At 37.1% G+C, this 14886-nt stretch overlaps 1 protein-coding gene across 5 annotated transcripts in view; it reads right to left on the reverse strand.

The window, feature by feature from the left end:
• Positions 1-14886, reverse strand: part of RNF111 (ring finger protein 111) — a 99893-nt gene that overhangs the window by 50222 nt on the left and 34785 nt on the right. For all 5 annotated transcript variants that reach the window (XM_047075045.1, XM_047075044.1, XM_047075043.1 and 2 more), the window contains exon 2: positions 4960-5855. In XM_047075045.1, coding sequence (XP_046931001.1) covers positions 4960-5836 — 877 coding nt within the window. In that variant the 5' untranslated portion in view covers positions 5837-5855. The remainder of the gene's footprint in view (positions 1-4959; positions 5856-14886) is intronic.

Here is a 14886-nt window from a genome sequence, read left to right on the forward strand (position 1 = left end):
AGGAATGAAAGGAAATGAGTAGTAGTTTTTAAAAAATGGTTGTTTCCAGGTTTGAGGCAGGAAATGTAAACTATGGATCTGGACCATCCTGTTTTATCAGAGACCATCTTGTCAAAGACCACTGGGGTGGTATCAAAAGGACATAAACCTAACTTGAAGATGATCCCACTGGCCAAAGGTGAAACTATTTGAACATCAAACAGAATAAAAAGATTGCTATACATCAACTATGCTAAAACCCATGAGTTCATAATGATACCTGAAAATGAAAACTCCGGGGCGCCTGGGTGGCGCAGTCGGTTAAGCCTCCGACTTCAGCCAGGTCACGATCTCGCGGTCCGGGAGTTCGAGCCCCGCGTCAGGCTCTGGGCTGATGGCTCAGAGCCTGGAGCCTGTTTCCGATTCTGTGTCTCCCTCTCTCTCTGCCCCTCCCCCGTTCATGCTCTGTCTCTCTCTGTCCCAAAAATAAATAAACGTTGAAAAAAAAAAATTTAAAAAAAAAATGAAAACTCCTCTTTGGATACTGCTAGAGCACCAATTCATTCTGAAAAGTGGTAAAATCAAGCATCCATCTTGCCTTTCTCATATGGACCTCATTTCAGAATAACCAGTTAGTTGAAGAATTCTTTGTAGAAGAACCTTCATTAATAAATGTAAGCAGAATGACAGATTTAGAAAGTCAACATTTTGCAACCCCTAAATGAAAGAATGGATCTGGGCAAGATCATCAAAGCTGTTGCTAATACTACATGAAATGTTGATGGGGAACTTTAGAGTGGAAGGATCAGAATGACACCATCAGAACCCTCTAATCAATTTTAACAAGTGATACAATAGGAAATACACAGCACAACCAAGGAAGTGTTCCTGAAGTTAAATTAAATCAAGCTTTTAGATCTAAATACCAGTTTGCAGGAAATATGCAATATATAAAATAACTTAAATGGTAGGGTATCTAGAAATTGTTCTGAAATTCTCCAGGAAAAAAAAAAAAATTGAGGGGTGAGAGATGAAGAATGGCAGAATGTTGAAAACTGAAGCTAGATTATGTACGTGTAACTGTTTTTATGTGTGAAAATTTCCATATAAAAATAACAAACAACAACAAAAAACCCAGCTCTATCAATGCTATCTGGAAAAGGAGGAAAAGAAATTTTTACAAATATAACTCCTAGTTATTAGGACTTTATAATTCCAAAGGTTATCTTCAAGTTTATCTTTTTTTTTTTTTAATGTTTATTTTTATTTTTGAGACAGAGAGAGACACAGCATGAACAGGGGAGGGTCGGAGAGAGAGGGAAACACAGAATCCGAAACAGGCTCCAGGCTCCGAGCTGTCAGCACAGAGCCCGAAGCGGGGCTTGAACTCACCGACTGCAAGATCATGACCTGAGCCGAAGTCGGACGCTTAACTGACTGAGCCAACCAGGCGCCCCTCAAATTTATCTTAAAGGTTATCTTTTAAAGTTTAAAAGTAAACTTTTTTTTTTTAAAGTAGGCTCCAGGCTGTGGAGCCCAATGCAGGGCATGAATGCACAAGCCCACCCAGGTGCCCCTAAAAGTAAACTTTTAGAACACTTAAGTCAATACAGTATGGCATGCAACTGGAAAATATGAGTATGTATCTATTGGATATATACGTGTGCGTGTGTGTGTATGTGTACAGACACACACACACATATTTTAAGCTGTGAATAAAAATATAGTCATTAAACAGCAACAACTGGGAAATAAATGTGCATTTTCCAGTGCTAATACAAGGACTATATAAAAATGTAAGCAGCAGTTCAGATAAGGTTCAATGAATAGATCACAGAAATATGTCACTAAAATTTAACATCTACTCTCAAACTTAGCTTCTATTAGGTTATTTTCAAGTATCTGAAGCTCTTGGCAAATATTATCAGGTACAAAACTGGATGTATAAATTCTCAACTAACTGGCAACTGGGAATAACTCAAAGTCTAACAACCTAAGTCACATATCATTTTGGCTTCCTTTGGTTAAAAAGAGAGCCATAATAAATTTAAAAAACAATTAATGAAGATGAGGTAAATAGGGTTTTCCCAGAAATCTAGTGATTACAACATCGGAACTAATGCTTGTTATACAATATAAGGTACTGACAACTCATTCTTAGATGACTTGGTAAAACCAGTTAAGTATATACAACTGTTACATCTTACAGAGTTTGACGATACAACAAAATAACACATCAAACATTCTTTCCATCAGCTCACTATAGCAGTAGCCAGTAAGTGTTGATGGATAGTGGGTGAAAATTTTGTCCTAGCACCTCCAGAGTAACTAATACCCATCCATACAAATCATATTATTATAGTAGATAAATCTAATTAAAATTTGAGATATTCCCACCCTCTCCTAATTCCCAACACACAAAACCATACCAGAACTGGAGTCTGAAAGCCAGCCCTAAAAATAAATCTAGAAGAAAAACCCTTCTCTTAATAATCCAAGTCAGGTTTTGAGAGCTGAAATTTCTTGAAAATAGAACTATGTCCCATCAATATTTCAGTTAATTCTGAATATAAATCATTCTAAAATGGTTTTACAAAGGCTTTATCTGTAATATGAGGGTGATAAGAACAGAAGACACCTCCTAAGAATGCTGGGAGGATGAAATGAGAAATACATATCAACACTCAGAACATTACCAGCATGGAGTAAATACCCGAAAAGGGCTAGTAGGTATTTTTACTATCATCATGAAATCATCTACTGTTGGAAGGTAAAGGAACTTGATGAAAACTCCTTGGAGGGCATTCTGATGATAATAACTAGCAAATTTTAAAATGCATGTTAACTTCCTATATACTTTTAGAAATTATTCCTCAAGATATGCTCACATAGGTATGCAAAACTGTACATACAAGGCTGTTCAATTCGGCAAATATTCACCAACATAACCTGGCTAAATAAATTATGAAATATCCAAAGAAAGGAAATACTACGCAACCATTTTTTAAAAATGAGATAACCATACACACTAATATTTTAAAAACTCGTATTTATTTACCCTTATATATGTTTCCACATTTTCTGTTAACAGAAGAAACTGCTAACTGAATACTTCTGGGTAATAAAACTGGGACCTAAGAAGAAGTGGTAAACTTTTGTTTTTTATTTTAAACATTCTTGGTATTTTTAAAATTCCACACTATGAGAATGTTATTATTAAACCATTATTTAAAAAACAAATAAATTAGTTCAAAACAAAACACTGGTCTAAAAACCAGGAAAAAAAAAATAAAAGAATTTTGTTTCAATGTTTGGCTTTGTGTTTCCAGAGACAAACATTCCTCTTAAATGTATGAAAATATGTTGAAATAATGCAACTCTTCCAAAGACAGTAAAAACCACATGCTACAGAAAGTATTAAATAAGATTTAAAAATGAATTCTAGAGTTTGCATTTATCTTGAAAGTTGAGAGTATATGAACTCCTTACTTCCTAGAAACAACATTGATATTGACCTACATCAACTCTATCTTCATGCCTCCTACAAATTCCAGCTCCTTGGAACTTCTACCTCACAGCACCAACCCTTCTGCCTCGCTAATTTCAAGCAGAAATTGGGCTCTGCTGCTCCCTCTTCCCCAAATAAGTCTTCACATTCTAACCACCTGAGAAAAATGGCAAATATGTGGCAAAATGTAAAATATGGCAATTAAGCAAGACAACTCCTATTCTCTCCTCCCTCTTTCTCAAAAGACCTCAGAGAATGGTTGCTGTAACCTCCTCCCAGCTGTAGATGATCTCAATGAACTCTTTAAAACAAATACTTGGAGGAGCTCTTGAGGGACTCAGCAGGTTAAGCATCCAACTGTTGTTTTCTGCTCAGGTCATCATCTCACAGTTTGTGAGTCTGAGCCCTGCATTGGGCTCTGCGCTAACAGCACAGAACCTACTTGAGATTCTTCTCTCTCCCCATCTCTCTCTGCCCCTCCCTCATGTGTGCTCTCTTTCTCAAAACAAATAAATTAACTTTTTAAAAAAAGAATTAAATACTTGGGTAGGTTAAAAAAAAAATAAACTGGACATGGCTTAGACTAAAGATCAAAGTTACTGGTTTCAGGGTTCTGGCACAGATAGACAAATAGAAATGGGAATCTTGGAAGGTAAGTACTTGTACTTAACCCGTTACAGAAGGAGAAAAGAAACAGGGAAAAATGGCATATCAGCACAGTAGATTATTAGCAGGCTCTACCCTTGACAAGCAGGACATCAGGCAAAGACTGGGAAACCTTTGTGTCACTATTACAAACCATGATCTTAGCCCTTTAAAAAGCTCTCCTCCTCCCCCATTCTTTCACATGAAATTAATCTTTTCCCTCAATTCGGACTTTATTCATGTTTACTTCATCAACTTCCTTTAAATTACAACAAACCGTAAAAAAGGGTATATATGGAACATACCTGTACTTCAGAGACTGTACATAATCTTATGCTAGTTAAATATAATATTTACTGTGAGGAGGGGAGACTGCACTCAAGCTAGTCCTCTATCAGTTATTCAATTTTAACTGATTAATCACATGCTCTACTGAGCACTGTCAGGACTAAAAGTTTGTGTTCTAGTATTGGAATAAAAGCACCTCTCAAATACTTGAAATTATTTCTCAATTATAAAGATCAAGACAAGATAACTAGTAAACAATAAGAACAGAGTGCCTAAAGGAAAAATAATATTAATTACTTTTTTAGTGTTACTACTGTGGTTGAATGTGAAAGAAATCTATCACAGAGCTATCTGAAAAAATCTGGATCTTAGAGTCATGGTTTAATACTACAGTCAGTAATTTATTTATATGGCTTAAAAATAAAAGTTAATCGAGCCTCCGATTCCTTCTCACAGCAATGAAATCCACTAAAATGTAGAAAAAACTTAAGCACAAACACAATGCAATAGCAGGTTTTGCTCAACTTAAACATTTTTACCTGAGGGAACAGTTGGATTGTTTTGGTGGTTTTCACTGGTAGAAACAAACAAATCTTCTTCTCCTTCAGTTGATGAGCTGGAAGAGGATTCGCTGCTGAGGTCATTCTCACTGGAACTACTAGAACTGGGGAGCAACGCGTATTTTCTTCGGGCTAATACTTCTCGTTTTTTCCTCTGCATTAATATCCTCTCTTTTTGTTTCTGTGTCCTCTGTGAGGAATTATTTTTCACAAATCTCTTTCTGCATGGAAGTCTCCTTAATGAACTGCTATGAAAACAGGGTCTTTTCATTAACAATCCTGAAACAGATTCTGTCTCTGTCCGAGGCCACTTTTGGGACCGTGCACTATGAGTTCTACTTTTAGCACTCAAAATTGCCTGGGAATGTCTTACAGAGACTTCTTTATCCTCATCTGAAGTCACAGTGTCAGAATCTCCAAAATGCAGACTAGATGAAGGAGAAGAAAGACAATCGCTAAAAGAGGAATCATTATCTTCATCGCTTGGTGTTTCTAGGTGTTGCCTCAATCCTAATATTCCCTGGTTCTCTTTAACACAATTTTGCATGTAAGAAGGGCCAGCCTGCTGGCTTTTGCGTTTTTTCCTCACAACACTTTTTTCTTGCTCTTGTTGGTTACCATTCATGTCCTTCTCTTGTTTTTGAGAATCATCACACAAATGAGAGAATTCATTCCCCACTTTACTGTTAATCATCTCAACTCCTGCAGGAAAACTTTTGGCTGCCCCAATGGGCTGTGGATGCAAGAGGATCCCTTTCAGACTCTCCTGTGTCTTTGGCGCATCAGAAGGAATCTCACTCTTCATATCCACTTTTAAGGTATAGAGCTTGTTATATTCAGGAGTCCATTGAGACATGGGAAACTTTAAGGGAGGCCTAAAAGACACAATTAGAGATTAAAAAGATGGTTAATGTGTTTTATTATACTAACTGAAGAGTTTCAGATTCCACTGAGAACATCCCTATAATAAGGCAGAACTGTCCTTCCCTGATATATCAGGATATAAAATGGCTGTAAGTCATTTTACTGTTCTTTTAAGGCTTATTTCTCTGGTACCTCTTCCACATACTCAATTTTTAGAAATATAGTTAAGATTATAGAACATAAGCCTACTTGAAAACTTCTATTAACTAAAAACTTACTATGTATCTTACTACCTTCAGTAACATATTTGGTCAAAATCTAACAATTTCTTCAAAACCTATTACAGTAATCAGAGATTAAAGGACTAGCATTCAAAAGATTCTGATTAGTCAATGTGTTTCTCCTGGTATCCTGAAAGTGGTAATTAAATATTTCTTGTACATCTAGATGGTTACCATATTAGAAAGATTACTATAAATAATGCTCTAGTAAAAATATATCTTCTCTTTCCCATGGTTCTTTTCTTCATACTACTTTGTTCTCTGATGAGAATCTGAACTCAATGACAGACAAAATACACAATTACTGCATTTCCCAAAGTTTTAGATACATGCAGAAGGACTCCAGCTAAGACTGTGAGTTGCTAAAGATCATTCAGTTAGAGCAGTAGACCAGAACATAAAACCAAACTTCCTAAAACTAACCTAAATCTTTCTACCTCTGAAATCAGGGGCTGATGACCAACAGGACTTGAAATTAATGCACCTACATTAATGTAATGTATACACAAGAACTGTGATAATGTAAAAGTAATAAATATGACTCAAAATGGAATGTATCTATTAAAAGGCAGTTAATTGTGACAAGAGTAAAATATGATTAAATAATGTTAACATTTTTAACTTAAGCATTTACTTAAGTATAACAGACACACATATTCTAAATTTTTAGCTCAATGAACTCTCACAAAATGAACGTATCTATGTAACCTCTAAGATCACAGAACAGAAGATAACGAGCATCCCAGAAATCCCCTTCCAGTCATTCCACCTACTGGGAGTTGTAACCACTATCTTAACTTCTAACACTACAGATGAGTTTTGTATTTAACAAAACTCACTTTTGTTAGGCACTTTTGAACCACTTCCTACAAAGAAGATAAAAAGGTATTGGTAGGAAGTCTTTTCCTTCTCCACAAATGACAATTAACAGGACTATACAACCTCACAGGTCTCCCACTTTATTTTAATATATAACTATTATCAGAACTGAGGAGAGTAATTTTAAAAATGGAACACCCAACTTCTATTTTTTGTTTGTTTTTTTTTTGAGTAGGCTCCATGCCCAATGTAAGGCCTGAACTCATGACCCTGAGATCAAGAGTCGCATGTTCCATTGACTAAGCCATCCAAGAACCCCAGAAACAGCCTACTGCTATATAAAGCTATCAAAACCTCCATCTTCTATACTACCTTCTATTATTCTTATTTAGAAGAACAGGCAGTGCTACATCCAAATCAAGCCCTGTATGGAGTTCAGCAGGATCAGTAATAAAGGAGGAACACAAAGATGGGTGAACATATGGGCACAGCAATGAGCAAATTACAAGAGGCAGCCACTCAGACAAGGATCACCACAATTAAATGTAAGAAAACCCAAATCATGGGGGGCCTGGATGGCTCAGTTGGTTAAGCGTCTGACTTTAGCTTAGATCATGATCTTACAGTCCATGAACATGAGCCCCACATCAGGCTCTGTACCGATAGCTCACAGCCTGGAGCCTGCTTCAGATTCTGTGTCTCACTCACTCTCTGCCCCTCCCCTGCTCATGTGTCTCTCTGAAAAATAAATATTAAAAACAAATACAAATCATAATAATAAGGCATGAGTATGTGTGATTTAAGATTCAAGGGGCAGCCCACCAGGATGGCTATAATAAAAAAATATAGATAACAAGTGTTGGCAAGCATATAATAGAACTGGAATCTTCACACGTTGCTGGTGGAATATAAAATGCTGTAGCCCACTTAGGAATGTAAAATGGTGTAGCCATATTATTCATAGCACCAATAGTCACAATAGCCCAAAAGTGTAAACAAATGGCCATCAACTGATGAATAAATCCATACAATGATTATTCACAAATCAAAAGAAATGAGAGGCACCTGGGTGGCTAAGTAGGTTGAGCATGTGACTTTTGGTTTTGGCTCAGGTCATGATCTCACAGTCAGTCATGGGATAAAGCCCCGTACTGAGCCTGCTTAAGATTCTCTCTCTCCTTCTGCCCCTCCCCGCATCTAAGAAAGAAGAAAAGGAAGGAAGGAAGGAAGGAAGGAAGGAAGGAAGGAAGGAAGGAAGGAAGGAAGGAAGGAAGGAAGGAAGGAAGGAAGAAATGAAATATTAATTCACGCTACAAAATGATATGAACCTCAAAAATGCTACACTAAAAAAAAAAAGTCACAAGACTACATTTTTTAAGATTCCTTTCATAACAATGTCCACAACAGCCAATGCTATAGAGACAGAAAGTAGAGTAGTCATTGCCTGGGGCAGGAGAACAGGATTGGGATGTGATGGCCAAAGAGTATAGGGTTACTTTCAGTGAACTGAAAATGTTTTTAAAACTGACTGTGGTGATAATCAACTTTGAATATTGTAAAAACCTCTGACGTACACACTTAAACAGGGAGAATTGTAATGGTATGTGAATTCTACCTCCATAAGGGCATTGTCAAAAAGTCAAAAGGGAAAGTAGAAGATAACTATGGACCCCTCTCCAATCCCATCAAGTGTTACGTCATTTGGAAAAATCTGGGGATCTTCCAGAAGTCTACATCTCCCAGGAGTCTTGACAAGTTGGATCACTGAAAACATAAGCTTTATATGTTGCAGAAAAAAAACCATTTCAGACTCCTCACCCTTAATTAGTAAGTTACCCTCTGAGTCCTGGTAATGGAGATCCTGAGAGGCAATGAAAACCTGCCAAAAGGACAGATCACTTCTGAGAACAGGAATCCATAAGTAAACTTACAAAGAAGTGATTCATTGCATAATTTATTAAACTCGATTTCTTTTCCATTAGTTTATGCCCCAAAGCCAAAACAATGGAACTCTTTATGGTTAACTCTGCTCTGGGTTTTGGAGAATTTTATCTGCCCAGCTGACAGCAGGGAGAGAATAAGGGACAGGTGGTATACGGTGGCCGGTGGGGGGTGGGGGTGGGGGGCGTGCGTGTGTTTGCACACCAATAACTGTTCTCAGAGTAATCTGTCAAGCATACATCATATGCAAAATTAACACCCCATGTTATCTAAACTGTTCCCACCAAGGGAGTACTCTAATTCATGTTCTTATTTTAAACTGAGAAAAAGAAGTTCATGAAAAGAAACAAATACCAGTACTGCATTTTTTAACTAAAAACACAGCAAAACTAACACAAAGAATCAATAAAGAATGTTACAAACTCTTTGGTATTTGATGAAATCATAATGTAGTCTTTTATTCCCTTTTTTTACATTTTTTTTAATGTTTATTCATTTTTTGAGACAGCACAAGACAGAGACAGAGCACAAGTGGGGGAGGGGCAGAGAGATAGGGAGACACAGAACCTGAAGCAGGCTCCAGGCTCTGAGCTATCAGCACAGAGCCCAACATGAGGTTTGAAACCACGCCTTGCAAGATCATGACTGAGTCGAAGTTAGATGCTTAATGGACTGAACCACGCAGGCACCCCTCTAGCCTTTTATTTCAATAAAAATGATTGGTTGAGCTAATTTAAAAAGGAGGTTAAATATGTACTAGATATATCTATCTCCTTAGCCACATCAGGGCTGGTTTGCTATTATACATTGTTTCAATACTGAATCTACAGGACTAGTACCTCTTTGTGAGTTTGATCCGATCATTTTATTGCTATGTCATGAAAGTGGCATACCAATTACTCCTGATATTAGTATAGGATACACAACTAGTAGTAAACCTTCCGTGAAAAAAAGCACAATGACTAAAAATGTTAACTTTCAGAACTAAAAATAGGGTTAGGATTTGGCAATTTACATCATAAATTACACTTATGTGGGGCGCTTGGGTGACTCAGTCAGTTGAGTGTCCGACTTTGGCTCAGGTCATGATCTCAGAGTTCGTGAGTTCAAGCCCCGCGTCAGGCTCTGTGCTGACAGCTCAGGGCCTGGAGCCTGCTTCGGATTCTGTGTCTCCCTCTCTCTCTGCTCCTCCCCTGCTCACACTCTGTCTCTCTCCCAAAAATAAAGATTAAAAAAAAATTATTTTTTTTAATAAATTACACTTATGTGAGCAGAAGTGGGAGTAAAAAGTCATTAAGATTACGGATACAACTTTGAGGAACTCTACTTCTAAACTGAAATATGTTTTATAACCAGTCATTATTACTGGTATGAACATTAACCACCAATGATAAGTATTGTTAAGTTTAAATAAAAATTTGATGAGAGATTTTACAGAGCTCTAAAAGATTTTTAAAAACATCCATAAGATGATTTTGTATTTTTCTATACAAGTTTTAAAGATTATCAGAAAAGGAACTAGAACTATGTCCACTATTTATCCACTTTTTTCATGTAAGTGGAAAAAAAATAATACTTATACCACCGGGATATTAGAACATGTTTTGAATTTTTAACTCTCCTTTACTGATATTTATTTTACTATGTGCCAGTTTAAGAATATGAAATCAAGTACCTGACAGAATACTCTCTCCTAGTACACCTAAATGCTTAATAACTTCCACTACTTACAGCTAAATAGTATGGACAATACGGTTTGTTACATATTTTGAATAGTCAAAACTTCATTTAGCAAGAAAGATGTTTCACCCCAAAAGGCACCATTCTGGGCTCACAACTACATTAGCAAAATGCTCAAAACAAACGAAATTTCTTTTTTTTTTTCATTTTTTTAATGTTTATTTTTGACAGAGAGAGAGAGAGAGAGATAGAGAGAGAGAGAGAGAGAGAGACAGAAGGAGACACAGAATATGAAACAAGCTCCAGGCTCTGAGATGTGAGCAGAGCCTGACGCAGGGCTTGAAGTCAGGACCACAGAAATCATGACCCAAGCCAAAGTCAGAAGCTTAACAGACTAAGCCACCCCGGCGCCCCATCAAAACAAACTAAATTTTTTTTTTCAAAATTTTTTTTGTTTATTTATTTTGAGAGAGAGAGACAGAGTGTAAGTCGGGGAGGGGCAGAGAGAGGGAGACACAGAATCCAAAGCAGGCTCCAGGCTCTGAGCTGTCAGCACAGAGTCCTATGGGGGGCTCGAACCCATGAGTGTGAGATCATGACCTGAGCTGAAGTATGAGTTCAACTGACTGAGCCACCCAGGCACCCCAAGAAACTAAATTTCTTAAAGAGACAGTTCTGCTCTTACAGGTAGTAGGAGCACACAATCTGATAATATACTCAATTATGAAAAAGAGTGAGGGTAACCTTGATAAACTTATTAGCAAATAATAATTAACTTTCAGAGTGATTGATACCTGATGGAAAGAAGGAAGTTAGTCAGAATAACTATTGTGACATGGCCAAACTCAACTTCTTTTAGGCGGCTAGATATAATAAAAATGTGAAAAAAGACCAATGATTAAGACAACCTCACCTAACTAGGAAATAATGTTCAGAGGATAGACTGTTAGCTATCAAATAATTCACTTGATTCTTGCTGACCAAAGGCATCAAGATGAAATAAACAATTACAGACAATACACTAAAGGTTCCAGAAGAAGCAATTATAGCTATAATGTTATCAGAGTGCAGAAGAAAGTGGGATAATGTAAAAAACTTCCAGGATAAAACTCACAGAACACTTAAACTGCATTTATTGAATCAACAGTTCCAGCAGATCCATTACGGTATGTATCAGGGGCTGCATGATACAATGATCCAACTACTGACATTATAAAATTAAGATCACAGTCCTAACCCTCACAAAATTCACAAAGTGCGGAGAGAGAGAAATACAGATTATAAAACACTAAAGGGAAAAAAAAGAATATCTTCCAATTTGTGGGCACATACTTTGTGCCTTATACAATATTCTGCATGTCTAGCTCCATCAAAATACTAAAACTTAGAAAGTTTAAGTGACTTGTCAAATAGTAAGCAACACTCAGAATCCAAACCTAAAATTGAAAATGAGCAAAGGAATTGAATAATCATTTCTCCAAAGAAGATATACAAATGGCCAATAAGAACATAAAAAGATGCTCAATTATTTCACTAATCATTAGGGAAATGTAAGTCAAAAATACAATGTGATACTACTTCTCACTCATTAGGATGGCTATTATCCAAAAAATAAAGTGACAAGTATCACTAAGAGGTAGAGAAACTGGACCCCTTGTACACTGTGGGTGGGAATGTATAATGGTGCAGCAGCTGTGGAAAAGAATACGGCAATTCCTCAGAAGTTAACAGAGAATTACAATATGATCCAGCAATTCCATTTCTAGTTGTATACCTAAAAGAAAGCAGGGACTCAAACAGTTATTTGATACACATGTTCACAAGAGCCAAAAAGAGGAAGCAAACTAAATGTCCATCAGCGGATGAATGGATAAACAAAATGTGATGTAAATACACAGTGAAATACTGCTCAGTCTTAAAACTGAAGGAATCCATATAAAAACTTGCACTAGATATTAACAACGGCTTTACTCATAATTGGCAAAACTTGGATACAACCAAGATATCCTTCAGGAAGTGAGTGGATAAACTGCGGTGCATCCAGACAATGGAATATTATTCAGTGCTAAGAAGAAAAGAGCTATCAAGCCATGAAAAGACGTGCAGGAACATTAAATGCACATTATTAAGTCAAAGAAGCCAACCTGAAAAGGCTATATATATATGCTGAATGATTCCAACTACAGTGCAAGAAATTCTGGAAAAGGCAAAACTAAAGAGACAAAAAGATTAGTGGTTGCAGGCAGTGGGCCTGAGGGATGATGAACAGGTAAAACAAAGAGGATTTTTAGGGCAATGAAAAACTGTCTGGCATTATCATGAGGGATACATACCATTATACATTTGTCCCAACCCACAGACATATCCCAAGAGTGAACTCTAAGGTAAACTATAGATATCTGAGTGATGACAATGGGTCAATCTAGGTTCATCTTTGGTTTAACAAAGAGGGGGAGGAGGAGCACCTGGGTGGCTCAGTCAGTTAAGAGCGTGACCTCAGCTCATGTCATGATCTCATGGTTTGTGGGTTCAAGCCCACGTTAGGCTCTGTGCTCACACCTCAGTGCTTGGAGCCTACTTCGGAATCTATGTCTTCCCCTCTCTCTCTGTCTCTCTCTGCCCCTCCCCCACTCACATTCTGTCTCTCTCTCTCAAAAATAAATATTTAAAAAATTTTTAAAGAAGGGGCACCTGGGTGGCGCAGTCGGTTAAGCGTCCGACTTCAGCCAGGTCACGATCTCGCGGTCTGTGAGTTCGAGCCCCGCGTCAGGCTCTGGGCTGATGGCTCAGAGCCTGGAGCCTGTTTCCGATTCTGTGTCTCCCTCGCTCTCTGCCCCTCACCCGTTCATGCTCTGTTTCTCTCTGTCCCAAAAATAAATAAAAAACGTTGAAAAAAAATTTAAAAAAATAAATTTTTTTAAAGAATGTACTATTCTGGTGAATGATGTTGATAATAGGGGATGGCTATCCATGCATGTGTGGAGGCAGAGAGTATATGAGAAGTCTCTCATAAACCTCCCTCTCAATTTTGTTGTAAGCCTGAAACTGCTCTAAAAAAATATAGGCTTAAAAAAAAAAAGGAAATTGTGACAGATGCCACAACATGAATGAAGCTTGATGACATTAAGCTAAGTGAAATAGCCAATCACAAAAGGACAAATACTGTATGATTCCATTTATATGAGGTACCTAGCCAAATTCAGAAACAGAAACTGGAATGGTGATCAACAGAGTATAGGGGGAGAGGGGAATGGAAATTAGTGTTAAATGGGTACAGAATTTCAGTTAGGAAAGATAAAAAAAGTTGTGGAAATGGATGGTGGTGATGGTTGCAACACACTGTGAATATATTTAATGCCAAACCGCACACTTACAAAATGGTTAAAATAGTAAATTTTATATGATGTATATTTTACCACAAAAAAACCCAATTCCTTGCACATTTAATCCTGTTGGGGCATCTGTTTCTCAGAGGACCTGGACTAACATCCACTCCATTTAAAAACCAACTTCTTTCTTTCTTTTTTTTTTTTTTTGTATCTTACTCTTTTTTATTTTAAATTTATTTATTTATTTTGAGAGAGTGTGTGTATGAGTGTGGGAGGGACAGAAAGAGAGAGAGAAAGCTCCAAGCAGACTCCTCGCTGTCAGTGTGGAACCCAACACAGGGCTGGAACTCACGAACCGTGAGATCACGACCTGAGCTGAAACCAAGAGTCAGAAGCTTAACTAATAATGTCTAAGACTTCTTGAACATTTATCATAACCTAATTTTCAGTTGCAGCAGTCCTAGAACTACAGAAGACATTTACTTTATATGTGAGGGCCCAAAAAGTTCTTGAAATAGAGAAACTGATCACAAAAGGCAATAGTAAGGCACCAAAAGATTTTCTCCTCCATAAAACTGGTAACCTGATCTATATGCTGTTTCTTGATTCATAGTAAGTATTAAATAGGAAAGTAGTTGCATCTTCCAGAAAGTCTATAGAGACCACTTTTCATATCCCTGAGAGTATCAAGGTCCAGTGTTAAAAAATAAATCTTCAAAACAGAGAATTGTGGCTTGTTTCAGCTCACATGTTTCCTTTGGCCTGCATAATTCAGAAACAAAATAAAACTGATGATTAGTTCTCATCAAGATCAAGGAAAAGAAGGTTTTCATCACTACATAGCACTGTTCTGGAAGGGCTAGCCAAGTCATTCAAACCAGAGAATTGATATAAATAAAAGGAGGTGATATTTTTTTTTGGGGGGGGGGTCACTATTTGCAGATGACATCAACAGATGAGATCAACAAGAAAACCACTGGAAATACTAACAC

The sequence above is a fragment of the Lynx rufus genome, unplaced genomic scaffold, assembly GCF_022079265.1.
Source record: "Lynx rufus isolate CCGP_SWC_20201006 ecotype Redwood Valley unplaced genomic scaffold, mLynRuf1.p SCAF_13, whole genome shotgun sequence".
Classification (NCBI taxonomy): Eukaryota; Metazoa; Chordata; class Mammalia; order Carnivora; family Felidae; genus Lynx; species Lynx rufus.